This window comes from Quercus lobata, chromosome 6, assembly GCF_001633185.2.
Source record: "Quercus lobata isolate SW786 chromosome 6, ValleyOak3.0 Primary Assembly, whole genome shotgun sequence".
NCBI lineage: Eukaryota > Viridiplantae > Streptophyta > Magnoliopsida > Fagales > Fagaceae > Quercus > Quercus lobata.
The window spans coordinates 3130230-3145307 of record NC_044909.1 but is presented as its reverse complement, the minus strand read 5'-3'; the positions used below and the strand labels follow the sequence as shown (position 1 = coordinate 3145307).

Genomic DNA, 15078 nt, shown 5'->3' with positions numbered 1-15078 from the left:
TCGATAGCTTAGGCTTGGATCTTGTGGACTTTAATACAAAGATAATTGTGTTTTTTCTTCCATTTTTTTAGTAAGCATGAGAGAACTTGTCGTGTGCCACTATCACACAAATTAGTTTTATTTTTATTTTTTTTTAAAGGGATAAAATATTGTTCAAATGGCCATGTTAGTTCAAAATAATCCAATTTCCAATAGAATAAACAAACCTGCTACCAAAAAAAAACTAACATATAATACTATATTTTAAAAACCCAATGGCTTTAAAGAAATGATTCATGTATTTTAGCAAACAAAATCAAGGATAGGTCCCTTTTCTATTGTATACAAAAGATAAGGGCATGATGAAGAGTAGGAAACTTTGTTTATTGTAAAGAAAAGGATTTTAACATTGTGGGGTTAAAAAGGAACTGTATGATACTACACGCTTTGTCCCACTTTGTGGACCTTCTTTCTTATACAAAATTTCTTTTTCCTCCAAACTCATAAAGATTCCACTCTCAAACAATATTGCAACACAACATTGGTCGATTTGAAGGTTTGGGCCTTGTCAAATTCTCATCCATTAGACCCCTCCATACCAAAAAAAAGAAAAGCAAAAAGAAATTTTTTTCTGGGTATGGAGGCCATGTGAATTGCTTACCAACTTCTCAATACTTGGTCATTGTGACTTGTGAGTTCTTTTAACTTTCTCAAAATATAAAATAAGGAGTAGCAGCCAAAAAAAAAAAAAAACATATAAAATAAATAGAATTGGAGAGAAGAAAAAAAAAGGGGGGAATACTATGTAGCAACTAGTCCTTCTTAGCTGTCTGCAAATATAGGTCTAGCAATATATATAATAATTATTAACTAAGTAATGGATCTTCTTTTAGATTAGTTTTTTCGGTCCAACAACAATAAAGAAGTCAATTAAGTTTACAACCAAAAAATGGTCTAGGGTTTGGCAGTGATTGTACATTTTAATATACTTTGCTGAGTATACTCACCATAGTTATGGCACATAACGCACCAAGTGAAGCACAAGTCACACAACATTGGTATTCAAAGGATTAAGTATGTGGGATCCAATTAGCTTAAATAATAAAATTTATTATTTTTAAAAAAATGATAAAGTTTCTAATAGTCAAATAAAAGATTTAGGTTCGAACCCGACTATGGAAAAAATCAATTGATATTTTAACAATAACTACAAATACAAACATTAGGCTTATCAACAACTACTACCATTATCAAGCTGGTATTTTGGCAAATACTATTCTATTGTTTATTTATAAACTCTCAAACAAAGTGCTAAGATACATTATCAACCATATTATGGTTGAATAACTCTCACCATAAATTTTATTTAAAGAAAAAAAAAGGTGATATCCTAATTGTATGGATCTTTGATAATCCTAAATCAATACAGATCTTTGCTAATCCTAAATCAATACTGTAATAGATTGATTTGGATCATATAACTTATTATATTTATAGGTAACTATTGTTGTGAATAATCATTTTAGGGTAGCTAAGACAAGCCAAAGAAGGCATTTGGGATTCAAGTTTGAGGCTATGTGGATGAGGCATGCTGAGATAGAGGAAGCTATAGAGAAAAAAAATAGTAAATTTGCAAAGGCATTATATCAATTCAGAATGGAATTCGGTTATCTATCATTTAATTATTATTATTTTAACATGATAAATACTAATTACAAATAGGAAACAATGAATTTAATCGCTTGACTATTATTCTAGGAAATATTGAATTTAATAATTTGATCATTATTCTATAATTTTGTCTCACATGTGGGTCCGAACTCTCCCTAATAAGTGGAGCCCAACATGAGAAAATTTTAACTATTAAATTTTATTTAAAGAAAAAAAAAAAGGTGATATCCTAATAGTATGGATCTTTGCTAATTTTAAATCAATAATGTAATAGATCGATTTGAATCATATAACTTATTATATATAGGTAACTTTGTAAACTATTATATATAGGTAACTATTGTTGTGAATAATCATTTTAGGATATCTAAGACAAGCCAAAGAAGGCAACTGGGATTGAAGTTTGAGGCTATGTGGATGAGACATGCTGGGATAGAGGAAACTACAGAGAAAAAAAATAGTAAATTTGCAAAGGCATTATGACAATTAACAATGGAATTCGGTAATCTATCATTTAATTATTATTATTATTATTATTATTATTATTATTATTATTATTTTAACATGATAAATTACTAATTGCAGATAGGAAAAAATGAATTTAATTGTTTGACCATTATTTCAAGAAATATTAAATTTAATAATTTGATTATTATTCTATAATTTTGTCTCACGTGTGGGTCCAAACTCTCCCTAGTAAGTGGAACTCAACATGTGAAAATTTTAACTATTAAACAGTAGATAAAGCAAAGATAAGATTTAAACTCAGAATCATATGCTCCAATACCATAATAAATTACTAAATATTCTAAAAAGTTTAAGTTAATAGAAAACAATGGATTTAATACTTAAATATTATTCTAACATGATCAAACAAGCTTTGAGAAAGTCTAATGTCAACTCAAAATGAAGAAATGACTCACTAAAAAAAGGTTTCTGAGCGAATGGGAGTGTGACAAACAAATGAAAAGGGAAAGCAAGATATTGTTAATAATTAAGAATCAACTATACTTCTTCCTAACCTTAGCGTATTGATCATCTGCTAGTTATGGTGGTTAAAGAAGTCATAGTTGATATGAATGCAGAGCTTTTGTAGGAGTTCAGAGATAAAGAGGTTGCTCAGGCTATCATCCAAATGCGACCCACAAAAATCGAAGGTGCTTGATGATTTGTCTACCATTTTCTATAAACTTTTTAGCATATTGTAGGGTGTGATATTATTGACTGAGAATTATCTTTCTGAACAGAGTACATGACAATCAATTTGTGCAATGTGATTTATAAAACAATTTCAAAATTATGGGTCAATAGATTAGATAAACTTTTTAAAATGATCTTTGAGATTCAAATTACTTCTATCCCAAAAGACTAATAACAAATAATATTATGGCAGCTTGAGAGGTAGTGAATAATATGAATTGGAAATAAATTGAAAAAGGTAAGCATATGAATTTTGAGATATTTATGAAATGTCTAACAACTATGACATATATTGTTATAACAAATTGAGAACAAAAGATCGAGATTACTCTTATAAGGAGACTTCGCCAAGGTGACACCCTTTTCTCGTATGAGTTCTTGCTATGTGTAGTGGCAAATTCATGTTTATTATTAAATTAAAAAAGACATGGCTGTTGTTTTAGTGCTAAGCAATGTTATGTACATAAAATGTTTGCAAGTTTTTTTTTAGAAATTGTTAAGGGGTCAAGTTTTGATTAGAACAACACCACTTTCGTATTGAGTCATGAGCTAATTATTCACAACGTTTTTTTTTTTTTTTTTTTGAGAGACACAACGTTTTATTTTGGTACAACTTATTTATTATATTAGATCTTTGAAATGATTTTTTCTGAATAGAGTAAAACTATAGCCATCAACTATTTTATAACATGTTTACATACTGGTGATGTGATCAACTTCTTATTAGTTTTCATTTAGACCCATCATTAATATCATTTTTTTCATTTATTAATAACTACTCATCACACTAGCAGTTTGTAAAATTTTTTATAAAAAAATTTGTATCTCTAGCATTAATCTTCTAAAAAAGCATCAACTCCAAAAAAAAATTGAGGTTTAAAATCCCTACTTAGAAAAAAATAAAATAAAAAGTAGTTTCAAAATATGATACCAAATGGTGAGATGTACATAAAAAGCAATCAGAACATGCCACATAAACAATTAATTTTTTTTTTTTATCTCTCTTTCTATTCATATATATTGTATGTATGTATTTTGTGAAAAGAAAATGCGACTAGATTTATTGTTTCTGATCAAAGTTTGCATTGCCCCTGCCCCAACAAAGTCGACAGAATTTCTGAACATTTTGAGTTGAAAAACGTTAAAATAAAATTTGAAACATTATTTAATTAGTGCTCATTTATTTACAATATCATGTCAATAGAATATTAATTTTATTTTAATAATCAATATAATAGGTTACCGTAGTATAATAATGCATATTCCTCAAAAAGAAGATGTGTAAATATAAAATTCATTGTTCATAAAAAAAATATATATATAAAATTCATTAAACTTAATACTTTAAAATACGTACGGGTTTCAGAATTGTTTTTACTCCCATTAAAGTAATAATAATACAGATTGAACTCTATTTACTTTAAAAGTTTTTTTTTTTTTTTTTACTTTTATTTTATATAATAAAAAAAATTAAATAGGTCTCTAGACGGCTAAAGCTAGAGCTAGAGCTAGAGTATACGGTCGTAAAGAAAGCCACGGAGGCAAGTGATGACGTAGCAACTGATTGTACACGTGTCATTTCACGAAGATTTCATGATAGTGAGGCAAATTTTTTTGTTTTAAATTTTTATTTTTTATTTTTTATAAAAAGCTTTTTGACACTGATTTGCGATTTGCGAGGGAACGAAAAAAACTCATCGCAAGCGACAAAAGGAGGAGAAAAGGATCCATTATGGTGGGTCAACTATTTTTGTGTGGGCCTCGTCTGACGTGGACACAGCAGTCTCCCAAAATCTATTACTTTATCAACTAAAGAGATAAAACGACTAGCCCGTGCTAATAATTTATCACCAACCCCACTTTTTTTTTTTTTTTTTTCTCCTACTTATTTTGTTTAAAAGTTAGTATCAAATTTCAATTTGCCTTCCTATAAATCTTTCAAGTCTTGAAGACAATTGTGTAATAGTGTCGTGTTCCGGCAATCGAACGTAATGACAACTGAGATATAAATCTTTCAAGTCTTGAAGACAATTGTGTAATAGTGTCGTGTTCCGACAATCGAACGTGATGACAACTGAGATAGTTCATCGTCCGTAAACTCTTACAGTCACTAGACACTTTTAGAGATTAAATTAGGCATTTCAATGCTAGAGGAGACTTTTTCAAAATGTATTTGGACGACCGTGAGGACCATGTTTAGTGATTTGCAACATTATTCATTGGCTCGTTCTTTTCTCTATGATCCTTCCTCCACACATGAGGATAGGGTTGAACTTTATGATTACATTTTATTATTAAATTAAAATGTTAATTAGTTTTTGATATAAATAAGGTGAGAATCTTATATATCTTTATCTTATTATAAATTATTAATTGTGCGAATCGGAACAAGTTGAAGTAATTGTGTTTTTTCCACTTTCTATTTTCTTATGGAGACATGAAATTGATAAGGTTATTAGCGGACACGTGAAGCAATAGTATCGCCTGTCTCAGTTCAACTTTTTAAATAGCAATGTTAGTTTAGATTTCCCTATCTATAGCAAAAGATATTTACTGGCTTGTGAGGAAGTGGGAAGGGTAGCGAATAAACAAGATACAAGGCGAAGAATAAGCAAGTGACTAATAACACGTGTCCATTGCACAATCTGACACGTAGAGAAAATGACATTGCCACGCTGTACACACTTCAAAAAAGTCAGTGTACCCGAAAAACACACAAAAATGTGAACTCCGCCATAAGCGCGTGGAGTAAAAGCCGGAAAAAAAATAAAAAGAGACTGTTTACTTGCTTTTTTGGTTACACACCTTTTAAACAATTTTTTTTATTTTTTTTAACTGCGCTGTAAAATTTGACCGAGCGAGTAGGTTTTTTTTAAAAATATTTTTATAAAAATAAAGTGTGGGACCCAGGACACGTCACCATCCGTTGCCACATATCACGAACGTGACAATAGGCCAACGCGAGGAAATAATTTCTAGATCGGCAGCTAAAAGTGGGACCCACAGTTCTCGGAAGTTCCGTGACCGTGACTCGAGTTCACCCCGCTTAGAGCCCAATATCAGCCGTTGGATCAGATCAAAAATACGGCCAAGATCTCTTGGCTCGGTGATCGACACGCCCAAGCCTCGTTGGGTTCGGGTGCCAGGTCAGACTTGCTTGTTTGTTGGGAATCTAGCCTCGGGGTTTGTTTAATTGAAAGCCAATCGCCACGTCAGATCAAATCCAACGGTGGATAAAGTTCATATTACTGGTAATGAGAAGATCTCGTGCACTGGATGGCAATTTGGGGTTACTTTCCAGGTGGGTCCCCCACTTGTCAATTTTTTTAGGAAATATATTTATAATTCTCGGATTATCGTCACCCTTAATAATATAATAAATTGTAAAATACAAACGTGGAACCAAAATAATGAATTTTGACCGGTTGGAACGATATTTTCTGCGGTCACCTAGATTCCTTGTGATCGTCATGTTGCTTTTACCAAGGTCTCTGCAACCGGTAATAGCCGGTCACGACATCATTTATTAATATTTTAAAACCACTGTTCCAACTCCTCTGAAGGAATATAATAAGTAAATTTAAAAAATTTAATACTCGATTATTATATATTGTTATATAGGAGAGTAGTAAACACCAAATCGGTAGTGAAGTAAAACATTAGAAGCTTGCTGGGGAAGAAATAAAGATGACACGTGGCGGTAAGGTTAAGCGCCTCCCTAGGAACAACGGATTGGACGATCCAGATCTTGCCATGTTGGTTTTAGCCACTTAGAACCGCTGGATATGTCTCCTTTTGAACGGCCCAGATTGGTGCAATTACTGCCAGTTTCGAATCGTGGCCGTCCACTAGGCTTGGGAGTGGGTTTGGCTGAGAGTGAAATAGCGAAATGATGATGAGATGCGAGCACAAAAAGGGGCACAGAGAGAGAAGGAGAGAGAGAGAAAGCGAAGAGAAGGCAACGCAGAGTGAGAAGCTCTGAGAGAGAGAGAGAGAGACGAAAGCTGAGATCTTTTTTTTTTCTTTTTTTTTTTTTTTCGTTTTCTGCTAATAGAGAGCTTCGTTGAAGATCTTTGAATCTACTGAATCGGTTTTTTTATAACCGTAAACAGCGATTTCCGTTGACGGAGAAACCATTTTCCGGCGAATTATGGTCGGTTTCTTGTGATGAGAGACGAGATTAATATTGTAGATATAGCTGATTCGGTAGAAGAACAACGAAGCAAAGATGGATAGGAACAGAGAAGCGAGGAGAGCAACCATGGCGGCGACAAACGGTTTAACTAGACGGAGACATAGAAGTGGTAGTCTCAGAGACTCCCCAGGTTTGTAAATTTCTCTTAGATCTAACAAAGCTTCTCATCGAATCGGCTATTTTTGATAACCTATATTCATTATCTTTGAATTTTATTATTTTTTTTCTCAGAGGAAGATGGTCCGGTAGAGTTACAAGAAACAGCGAGGCTAAGAGATCGAGGAGGTAGCGGAAAGAAAGATCGCGATCGTGATCGGGACCGGGACAGAGACCGAGAGCGTGATCGAGATGGAGATCGGTTGAGTCGGAGCAAGAGGAGGCGAGGAGATAGGTTATTGCACGGTAACAATAGAGAAGATGGCGGTGACGAGAGCTCTGAAGAGAGTGTAAATGACGAAGAAGAAGACGAAGACGACGAAGTCGTAATAGGTGGAGGAAACGGCGGTGGTGTAGCCTCTTCTGTTAGAATGCTTCCGCCGAATCCATCACCTTTATCATCTTCAACAAACTCGTTATCTAATCACCGGAAGAGCTTTCCTCCGCCGGCCAAAGTTTTTAGAGCAGCGCCGACGTGGAAAGCTCCCGATGAAATGATTGGCGTGTCGGTGCCCCGAAAAGCTCGCTCTGGTAGAATCCTCAAGAAGAGTCAAAATAGGCCTTATTTTTAGGATTTTATTTTTGGTTGATTTTCTGGATTTTCCTATTCTTATTGTTTGTTTGTTTGTTTCAGCGTCAACGAAGAGGTCACATGAATCTTGGGCTGGTGGAAGTGGAGGCGGAGGAGGAGTTGTTGGTGGAGAGCAAATTCACCGGCAAGCTTCGACATCGCCGGTGAGACACACCGGCCTCGTGTCGATGGCGGCAGCGTCGCCAGCTCCGGCCTCTCCGTCTTCTCCCAATGCTTCGGTTCGGAAGAAGATGGTGAGTCCTGAACTCCTAACGTCCAATCTTTTCTTTGATTCTCTGTGTTTCCTTTTTGGTTTTGTGTTTTACTGACGGGGATTTCTGCCGTTGTAGAAGCCTAATGGACCGAAACTGCGGCCGCCGAAATCGACGACGAAGTCGTCATCTTCAGCAGCTCAGGATGAGATCGAGATAGAGATTGCAGAGGTGTTGTATGGGATGTTGAGACAGCCACAAGGACTTTCAAAACAAGATAGCTTTACCAATGATTCCAGAGAAGCCAATAAATCATCCACTGATGCTAAATCCAGAGTCTCTTCGCCGATCTCCAACTCAACCTCAACACTACCTCACTCTTCTTCTCTTTTACCTCAAAATTCTAGCTCCTCAGTCACTCCTATATCCACCGTTGGTGCGTAGTTTAAGCCTTTACAGCTCTGTTATTGCATTTCATATTCATTTGGGTGTGATTGACTGATGAAAATTGGTGTTTGATTGGAAGCAACGGCGCCGAAGAGGAAAAAGCCAAGACCGGTGAAGTACGATGATGAAAACTCGACGATTTTCACGGGCCGGAACAGTCCCATTTCGGCTACAACTAAGGCAGAGATGGATCAGTCAGCGAAAATGGAAACGTTGGAGAAGAACACGGGATCTGCAGCCGAAAATGGAGGAGTTTCGTACGAATTGGGAAGCTCTCAAGTTGTACAACCACCATCGTTGGAGGTAGCACAGCCAGAGTCTTCGATGATGATTAAGCCAGAGAGTAATGTTTTATCAGATTCGAAAGCTTTGACTAACGAATCGGAGAATAAAGATGTTGGTGTGAGTAAAGAGGAGCCTCAGTCGCCCAAGAAGGAAGCTCCTGTAGTCAGATTGGATGACAATCGTGACGATGCGAAAGCGAATAAAGCGTGAGCATCAATAATTATTGTTCTTTTTTTTTTTTTTCTCTGTTTATTTTTATTTATTTATTTTGAGAAGTGTTGGGGCTGATTTATTCGTGGTTGCTATGAAGGAATTTAACTACAACTGAGGTGGAGAGTCACAAAGAAGAAAAGTTCCAGATAGATCTGATGGTGAGGATCTTGTTTTTCCAAGACAGAAATTTCAATTTTTTTTAAAAAAATTTAATTAAATTAAAATTAAAAATTTTAATATATTTTTTGGTTGGATGGGTTTTGCAGGCTCCTCCTCCGTTAAGATCGTCACCAGAAAGGGATGGTGATACTGAATTTGTGGCCGTAGATCCTAAGGCTATGGTCACAGATGTTGAAATGGTGAGTGGTGTGGGCCACCCATGCCTGTCTGTCTGTCTCTTTTATGACCTTTGAAAGTTTGCTCAGCGATAATTTAATATATCTTCTGTGCTATTCCCCCCCACTTATATCTGCAGGAAATTAAGCCTCAGGTAAAGGAAGATGAAAAGGTTGTGAAAACAATAGGCAAGGAAGAGACAGTCAATGTTGAAAGCGAGAAGCCTAAAATTGTAGCAGTAGAAGAAGCTGAATCACACAAGCCAGTTGTTGCTCCTAAGGAGAGGAACATCGATCTTCAGCTTGACTTGGAAAAGACTGATAGAGATAGCGGCAACGCTAGTGTAAGCGGCAACAACAAGTCACACTTTCACCATAATGTTCAGAAGCAGCAGCAGTCACAGCACACTCACAATGAAAAAATTGGTAAGTTCAACTCTTTTTAGTATTTTATTATTATTTATTTTTGGGTTGGTTTCTTATGGAGAACAACCTGTTTTTTATTTTATATATTTTTTTGCCCAATTGGGTTTTTCTAATTTTGTGATTTTTGGTATTTTTTATTTCTCAGCCCAAACGAGCTCTCTACCTCTACCAATGTCTGTACCTGGGTGGCCAGGTGGACTTCCTCCCATGGGGTACGATCGGATTAATTTGTTATGTGTTCCTTGCTCTTTCGGTTATTAGCAGTATATGAGTGCTTTTGATAAAATCTTCTCTGGGGAAATGACACTCTTCTCATCAGCAGATATATGGCACCATTACAAGGAGTTGTATCCATGGATGGGAGCACCGTATCTCCTGCACCTATCCAAGTATGTCATTTTTTGTACTGTTTTCTCCTGCCGTGTTAAAATTTGTTGAGAACCAATTATGTTTTTGGCTAATGAAATTTTCCAACTTGTGCAGCCTCCAAATTTGCTTTTTACGCAACCTAGGCCTAAGAGATGTGCAACGCACTGCTACATTGCTCGGAATATACTGTATCACCAGCAAATTGCGAGAATGAATCCTTTCTGGCCTGCAGCGGCTGGTTCTGCATCCATATATGGGGCTAAGCCCGGAAATCTCAATGTGGTTCCGTCAGCTGAATTGCATGGAAACATTGCCGGTAGAGTGGTGAACCCTACCCAGGACAAGGGTCAGAGTCTTGCTATGTTTCCAGCTCATTCTGGGGGAAAGGATAATAAAGGTTCTCAAGCAGCCAACATTGTGGATGCTTCACAGAGAAAGCAGATTTTGCTTCAGCAAACAGTGCCCCAAGGAGCACCTAATAATATCATGGTATGATTTCCTTTTTCCAAAATTTGTTTTTATTGTGATTTTTCTTCTTGTTTTCTTTGGTGGATGGTTTTTGAATTTTGGGGCTCGTGTATTCAATTTCAGGGCCCTGCTTTCATTTTCCCTCTGAGCCAGCAACAAGCAGTTGCAGCTGCTTCTGTCCGATCTGGTTCTGTAAAGCCTCCTGCTGCCGGGAGTGCTGCTTCATCAAGTACATCAAATTCTGCTGCAGTGAGTGCAGCAGCAACGGCGGCAGCAGCAGCAGCAGCCCCAGCAATGAGCTTCAACTACGCAAATATGACTGGGAATGAAACTCAGTATTTGGCAATTTTGCCGAATAGTCCATATCCGTTCCCAATTCCAGGTCATGTTGGTGCACCAGCTTATAGAGCAACCCATGGTCAGGCAATGCCATTCTTCAATTCCTTCTATCCTTCTCAAATGATCCATCATTCACAGATTCATCAGCAACAGCAGCAACCACCTGCTCAATCACAACAAAGCCAACAACAAGGTCATCAGAATGCAAGTATTTCCAGTGGTTCCTCGTCTTCTCAGAAGCACTTGCAGAATCAGCAGCAGAGGCAACATGGCAATGGAGTTAATGTTAGTAGTGGAAATTTGCAAGGGTTTCCTGCGCCCAAAAACCAGCCTTCACAGTCACTACAGCGGCAGCAGCAGCAGCAACAGCAGAATCAGCAGGTCCCTCATCAGGCACGCCAACTTGAGTCTGAAATGGATGGGGAAGATAGTCCCTCAACTGCTGATAGCCGTGTTTCTCGGGCAAATATGAGTTTTTATGCTCCCCCTAATTTTCCAATGCCAATGCACCCATCTAACTTCGCTGTGATGACTCCTGCAGCAATGGGTGGTGCCAGTGGCACCAATAATGCAAGTGGTAGTCATAATGAAAAGAAACAGCAGCAGCAGTCACATCAGCAGGGCTCAAAGGCTGGAGTGGAGCCTCAAGCTTTTGCCATGTCTTTTCCTTCCATTAATGGTACTAATACCGGGCCTAGCATTGACATCTCAACCATTCCACAGAATCATCATTTTCTTCAAAATTATCAGTATATTGCTGCCCCGGCGCAGAAGAGGAATTACCGTGTTTCTGAAGAAGGGAAAACTGGAGGTGATTCTTCTAATGTTGAAGAAGAAAGAAAAGCCATGCCAGGAAAGGGTCAGTCAATAGTTGGACAGTCTATTGCTTTCTCCTCTAGGCCAGATTTGCCTGATACATCCGTTACCACAATAACGGGCAGTACTGTTGTTGATAGCTCTGCAAGAACTCTTAATCTTGGGTCTGCTACTGCACGGGCTTCTGGTTCTGTTATGCCTACTTCCATTAGCAGTGTTACTGCTTCTCAGCAGTTAATGAATCAGCGGAATCCACAGCAGCAGCAAATGATTCTGATGCAGAAGCAGAATCAAATTGTACAGAATCAAATTGCGCAGAATCAAGCAGCAGCAGCAGCTCGGAGCAAAACTCAAGCAACGAGTAATGGTAGTGTTTACTCGGATCACCTTCCTTCATCGTCTTCTATGGGCACAAAGTTTGCTAATGCTCTCTCTTCTTTCCCCCAAAACCTTGTTCAAACCAGCTGCAGCCCAGCTCAATCTCCTCAGTGGAAGAATTCTTTAAGGACAACCACTTCCCAAGTTCCTTCTCCGTCTCTGTCCTCTTCAACCTCCTCATCCCTTAAAAACCATCCTCAACAGCAAGGTAGGACCCAACAAAGCCATGGGCAGATATCATTTGCGGCTAATACGAAATCATCAACAGCACAAGGGCAACAACCTCCCAGTAGCAACCAGTCTCCATCGCCACCAATTATGGTTGGCTCGCCCACAACTTCTATGTCAAAGAGTGCTGGTGGAAGCCCAAGGACAACTGCCTCCACTTCCACTGCTAACAAAGCTGGCCAAGCTTCTACATTGTCATCCCAGCAGGGCAAGAACTCACCTTCGGTGCCTAGCCGGAAGTCATCCCCGGTTGGGGGAAGGAATGTTGCATCAATCCTTGGAAACCCCCATATCACCTCTAATTCGAGCACTTCAACTAAATCTCAATTGCCACAGCAACAGCAGCAGCAGCTGCTGCCCCAGCAGTTATCAAAGCAATCGATCCCGATCCAAACCCAGATCCAAACCCACCAGATGTACTTAAATGGTTATTTTCAACAAGCCCAAGTAGCACAGTCAACTAATAACGCTTCCTCTGCATCAACTGCAAGTGGGTATTTTCATCAAAGAAACCGCCGTGAACAGCAGCAGCAGCAGCAGCCAAATGTGTCATCGGGTACATCCTCAACTGGGATGTTGTCGTTGTGCCCTCCAGTCACACTTGCTAACACCAGCACTTCTGATCCTGCCAAGGTAGTTGCGGCTAATAGCAACATGAAAGGTGGTATATCCTCACACATTCTCCAAGTTAGCCCATATGGTGTTGCACAATCCTCTGGGAACCCGCATCAGCTTTTGCCTGCTGGCTTCCCCTACGTTCATGCTGTTCCCACCTCAGTTCAGGTGAAGCCGGCAGAGCAGAAACAACCTGCTGGTGAGTGAAAATACCATTTCCCTTGGTGCTTTACATTGCAAATCACCCCCATATGGGGAAAACAAGGAAAAATAAATATGAAAAAAGTTCAATGAGGCTAGTTTGTATAAGGAAGCTGTTTCTTGCCTAGAACTTGACAATTTACATACCTTCTGGCAGCCTGAGAAGAAATGCAAGATGCTTACATTCGAGGAATCACGCCGCAGAGAAGGCATTAGGGACTCGAACCCACAATTTTGGGAACTTAGTTGAGCTGAGTGGGATAAATTGTCCTTTGTGGAATGTGCTTGGGAATGTGTATTCATCTGTATACGCTTGTGTTCATACTCTGACTGGGTTCTTCATGGATTCTAATTTAAAATTTGATTGATTTTGATGGGGTTGTGGATGGATGGGGGGCAATGCAAGGGAAAAGAAAGTGAAAGTTATAAAAAAAAAGAAAAAAAAGAAAAAAAAAGAAAATTGATGTTTTGTAGGGCAAGGGAGTAAAAAAAATGGTGTAGAAGGCTGAAGAGGAAGTTCCAAGTCTTCAAAGACCAAACTTCTCTTCTTTTTGGGGGCTGTAATGCAGGTTCTTTGCTTAGGTTTCTCTTTCCCTTTGTTTTGGGTTATTAGTTTTTAAGGAAAGGGCAGTAAGTAAAACTGTTATCTTTTTGACATATATATGCAATGGAGGGTATATATGTATATCCAATTTTTTTATTTAAAATTGCGGGTCAATCTTTATTGCCTTGCGTGGTGATGGTGCTACTATATATTATCTTACTAGTCTTTATTGTGCTGATGATGATGATGATGGTGATGATGATGATGCTATTTTTTTTCTTTAATACGCGTGTGCGTGTGAGTGAGTGTGTGTCTCTGATCATTTTTATTTTTTGACTTTACTCAGTAAATGATCCAATCCTTGTCCATTTTTGGAAAAAAAAAAAAAAAAAAACAGTTAAAGAATGGAAAGAAGATGCGTGTGAGTGAGTGTGTGTCTCTGATCATTTTTATTTTTTGACTTTACTCAGTAAATGATCCAATCCTTGTCCATTTTTGGAAAAAAAAAAAAAAAAAAACAGTTAAAGAATGGAAAGAAGATGCTGAGAGATTTGTGAGTTTAGTGTTGTGACCTTGGGTGCTCTCTGGCTAGTGATAAAAGAGATATGCGCAGAGAAAAAAAGTTGAGGTGGGTGCATGGTAAAGCCTAAGGAATTTCATATATTTTGGACTCTTGCTTGGTTTTATATATGGGAGAGAGTTGGCGTGGGCCATAATTTTTCTCTCTCCCCAGTCCTCACTATATTTATCGATACTGATTTGCCAAATAGTTAATACCACGAATGCTTAGTTCTCTCTCGTTCTTTTCAGACTTTGACAAAAAGTAGGTTAGGTTATAGAAAGGGTGCGTCTCTTTTCTTTGTTGTCAGTATCTTACACGTCGCTCATTCCTATTTTGCCCAAACTTTATCTTATCTTATGATTATATGTGTTTCGATATTATAATATTATTATGATAATTACTCTATCTATTGATTAGATTTAAATAATATCTATGCTTTTGATTTCACATGATTTAACATTCAGATTCCAATTTTGCCCCTACCTTCCTTATAGTGTGGTCCCACCCATTTGGGAAGATCAGGCTTTGGGCCCTATCTTTCTTTCTAAAACACAGAGCAGTTGGGACCTTCCAGAACTCTATTCAAAGTAGGACATGTAGTTCTGAGAGGCTTCTGACAACTTTGCCTGTATTGTGAATTTATGTTATGTGAGGATGACTTTTTAAGCTTTATCCTTGACTACACACGTGTTCCCACCACCTCTTTTTATATTCTTTCCAATTTTTGAAGACCAAAAAAAAAAAAAAACCCAACCCTATTCCACCTCACTTCATTTAAAAGAAAAAGTTCCATATTATATTTACACAAAAATGGAACCCACCAACCTTTCATTTTTTTTAAAAATATACTTAAATAAAATGTAATTTG

General features: G+C 37.5%; 1 protein-coding gene across 8 annotated transcripts; it reads left to right on the top strand.

Annotated features, from left to right (window-relative positions):
- Window positions 1–6774: 6774 nt before the first annotated feature.
- LOC115995148 (protein TIME FOR COFFEE) lies at window positions 6775–13833 on the top strand. 8 transcript variants are annotated; one of them, XM_031119595.1, is made up of 13 exons: window positions 6775–7175; window positions 7277–7732; window positions 7836–8026; window positions 8123–8420; window positions 8511–8922; window positions 9027–9087; window positions 9196–9288; window positions 9405–9690; window positions 9836–9902; window positions 10010–10079; window positions 10174–10548; window positions 10651–13102; window positions 13262–13833. In XM_031119595.1, exons 1-13 carry the CDS (start codon window positions 7079–7081, stop codon window positions 13264–13266), a joined length of 4863 nt encoding a protein of 1620 aa, XP_030975455.1. In that variant the 5' UTR covers window positions 6775–7078; the 3' UTR covers window positions 13267–13833. The 8 variants fall into 8 exon arrangements, with proteins under 8 accessions (XP_030975455.1, XP_030975459.1, XP_030975460.1 ...); XM_031119599.1 differs by having other exon boundaries at window positions 7836–7936; window positions 8126–8420; window positions 10651–13833; XM_031119600.1 differs by having other exon boundaries at window positions 7836–7936; window positions 10013–10079; window positions 10651–13833.
- The last annotated feature ends 1245 nt before the right edge of the window (window positions 13834–15078 follow it).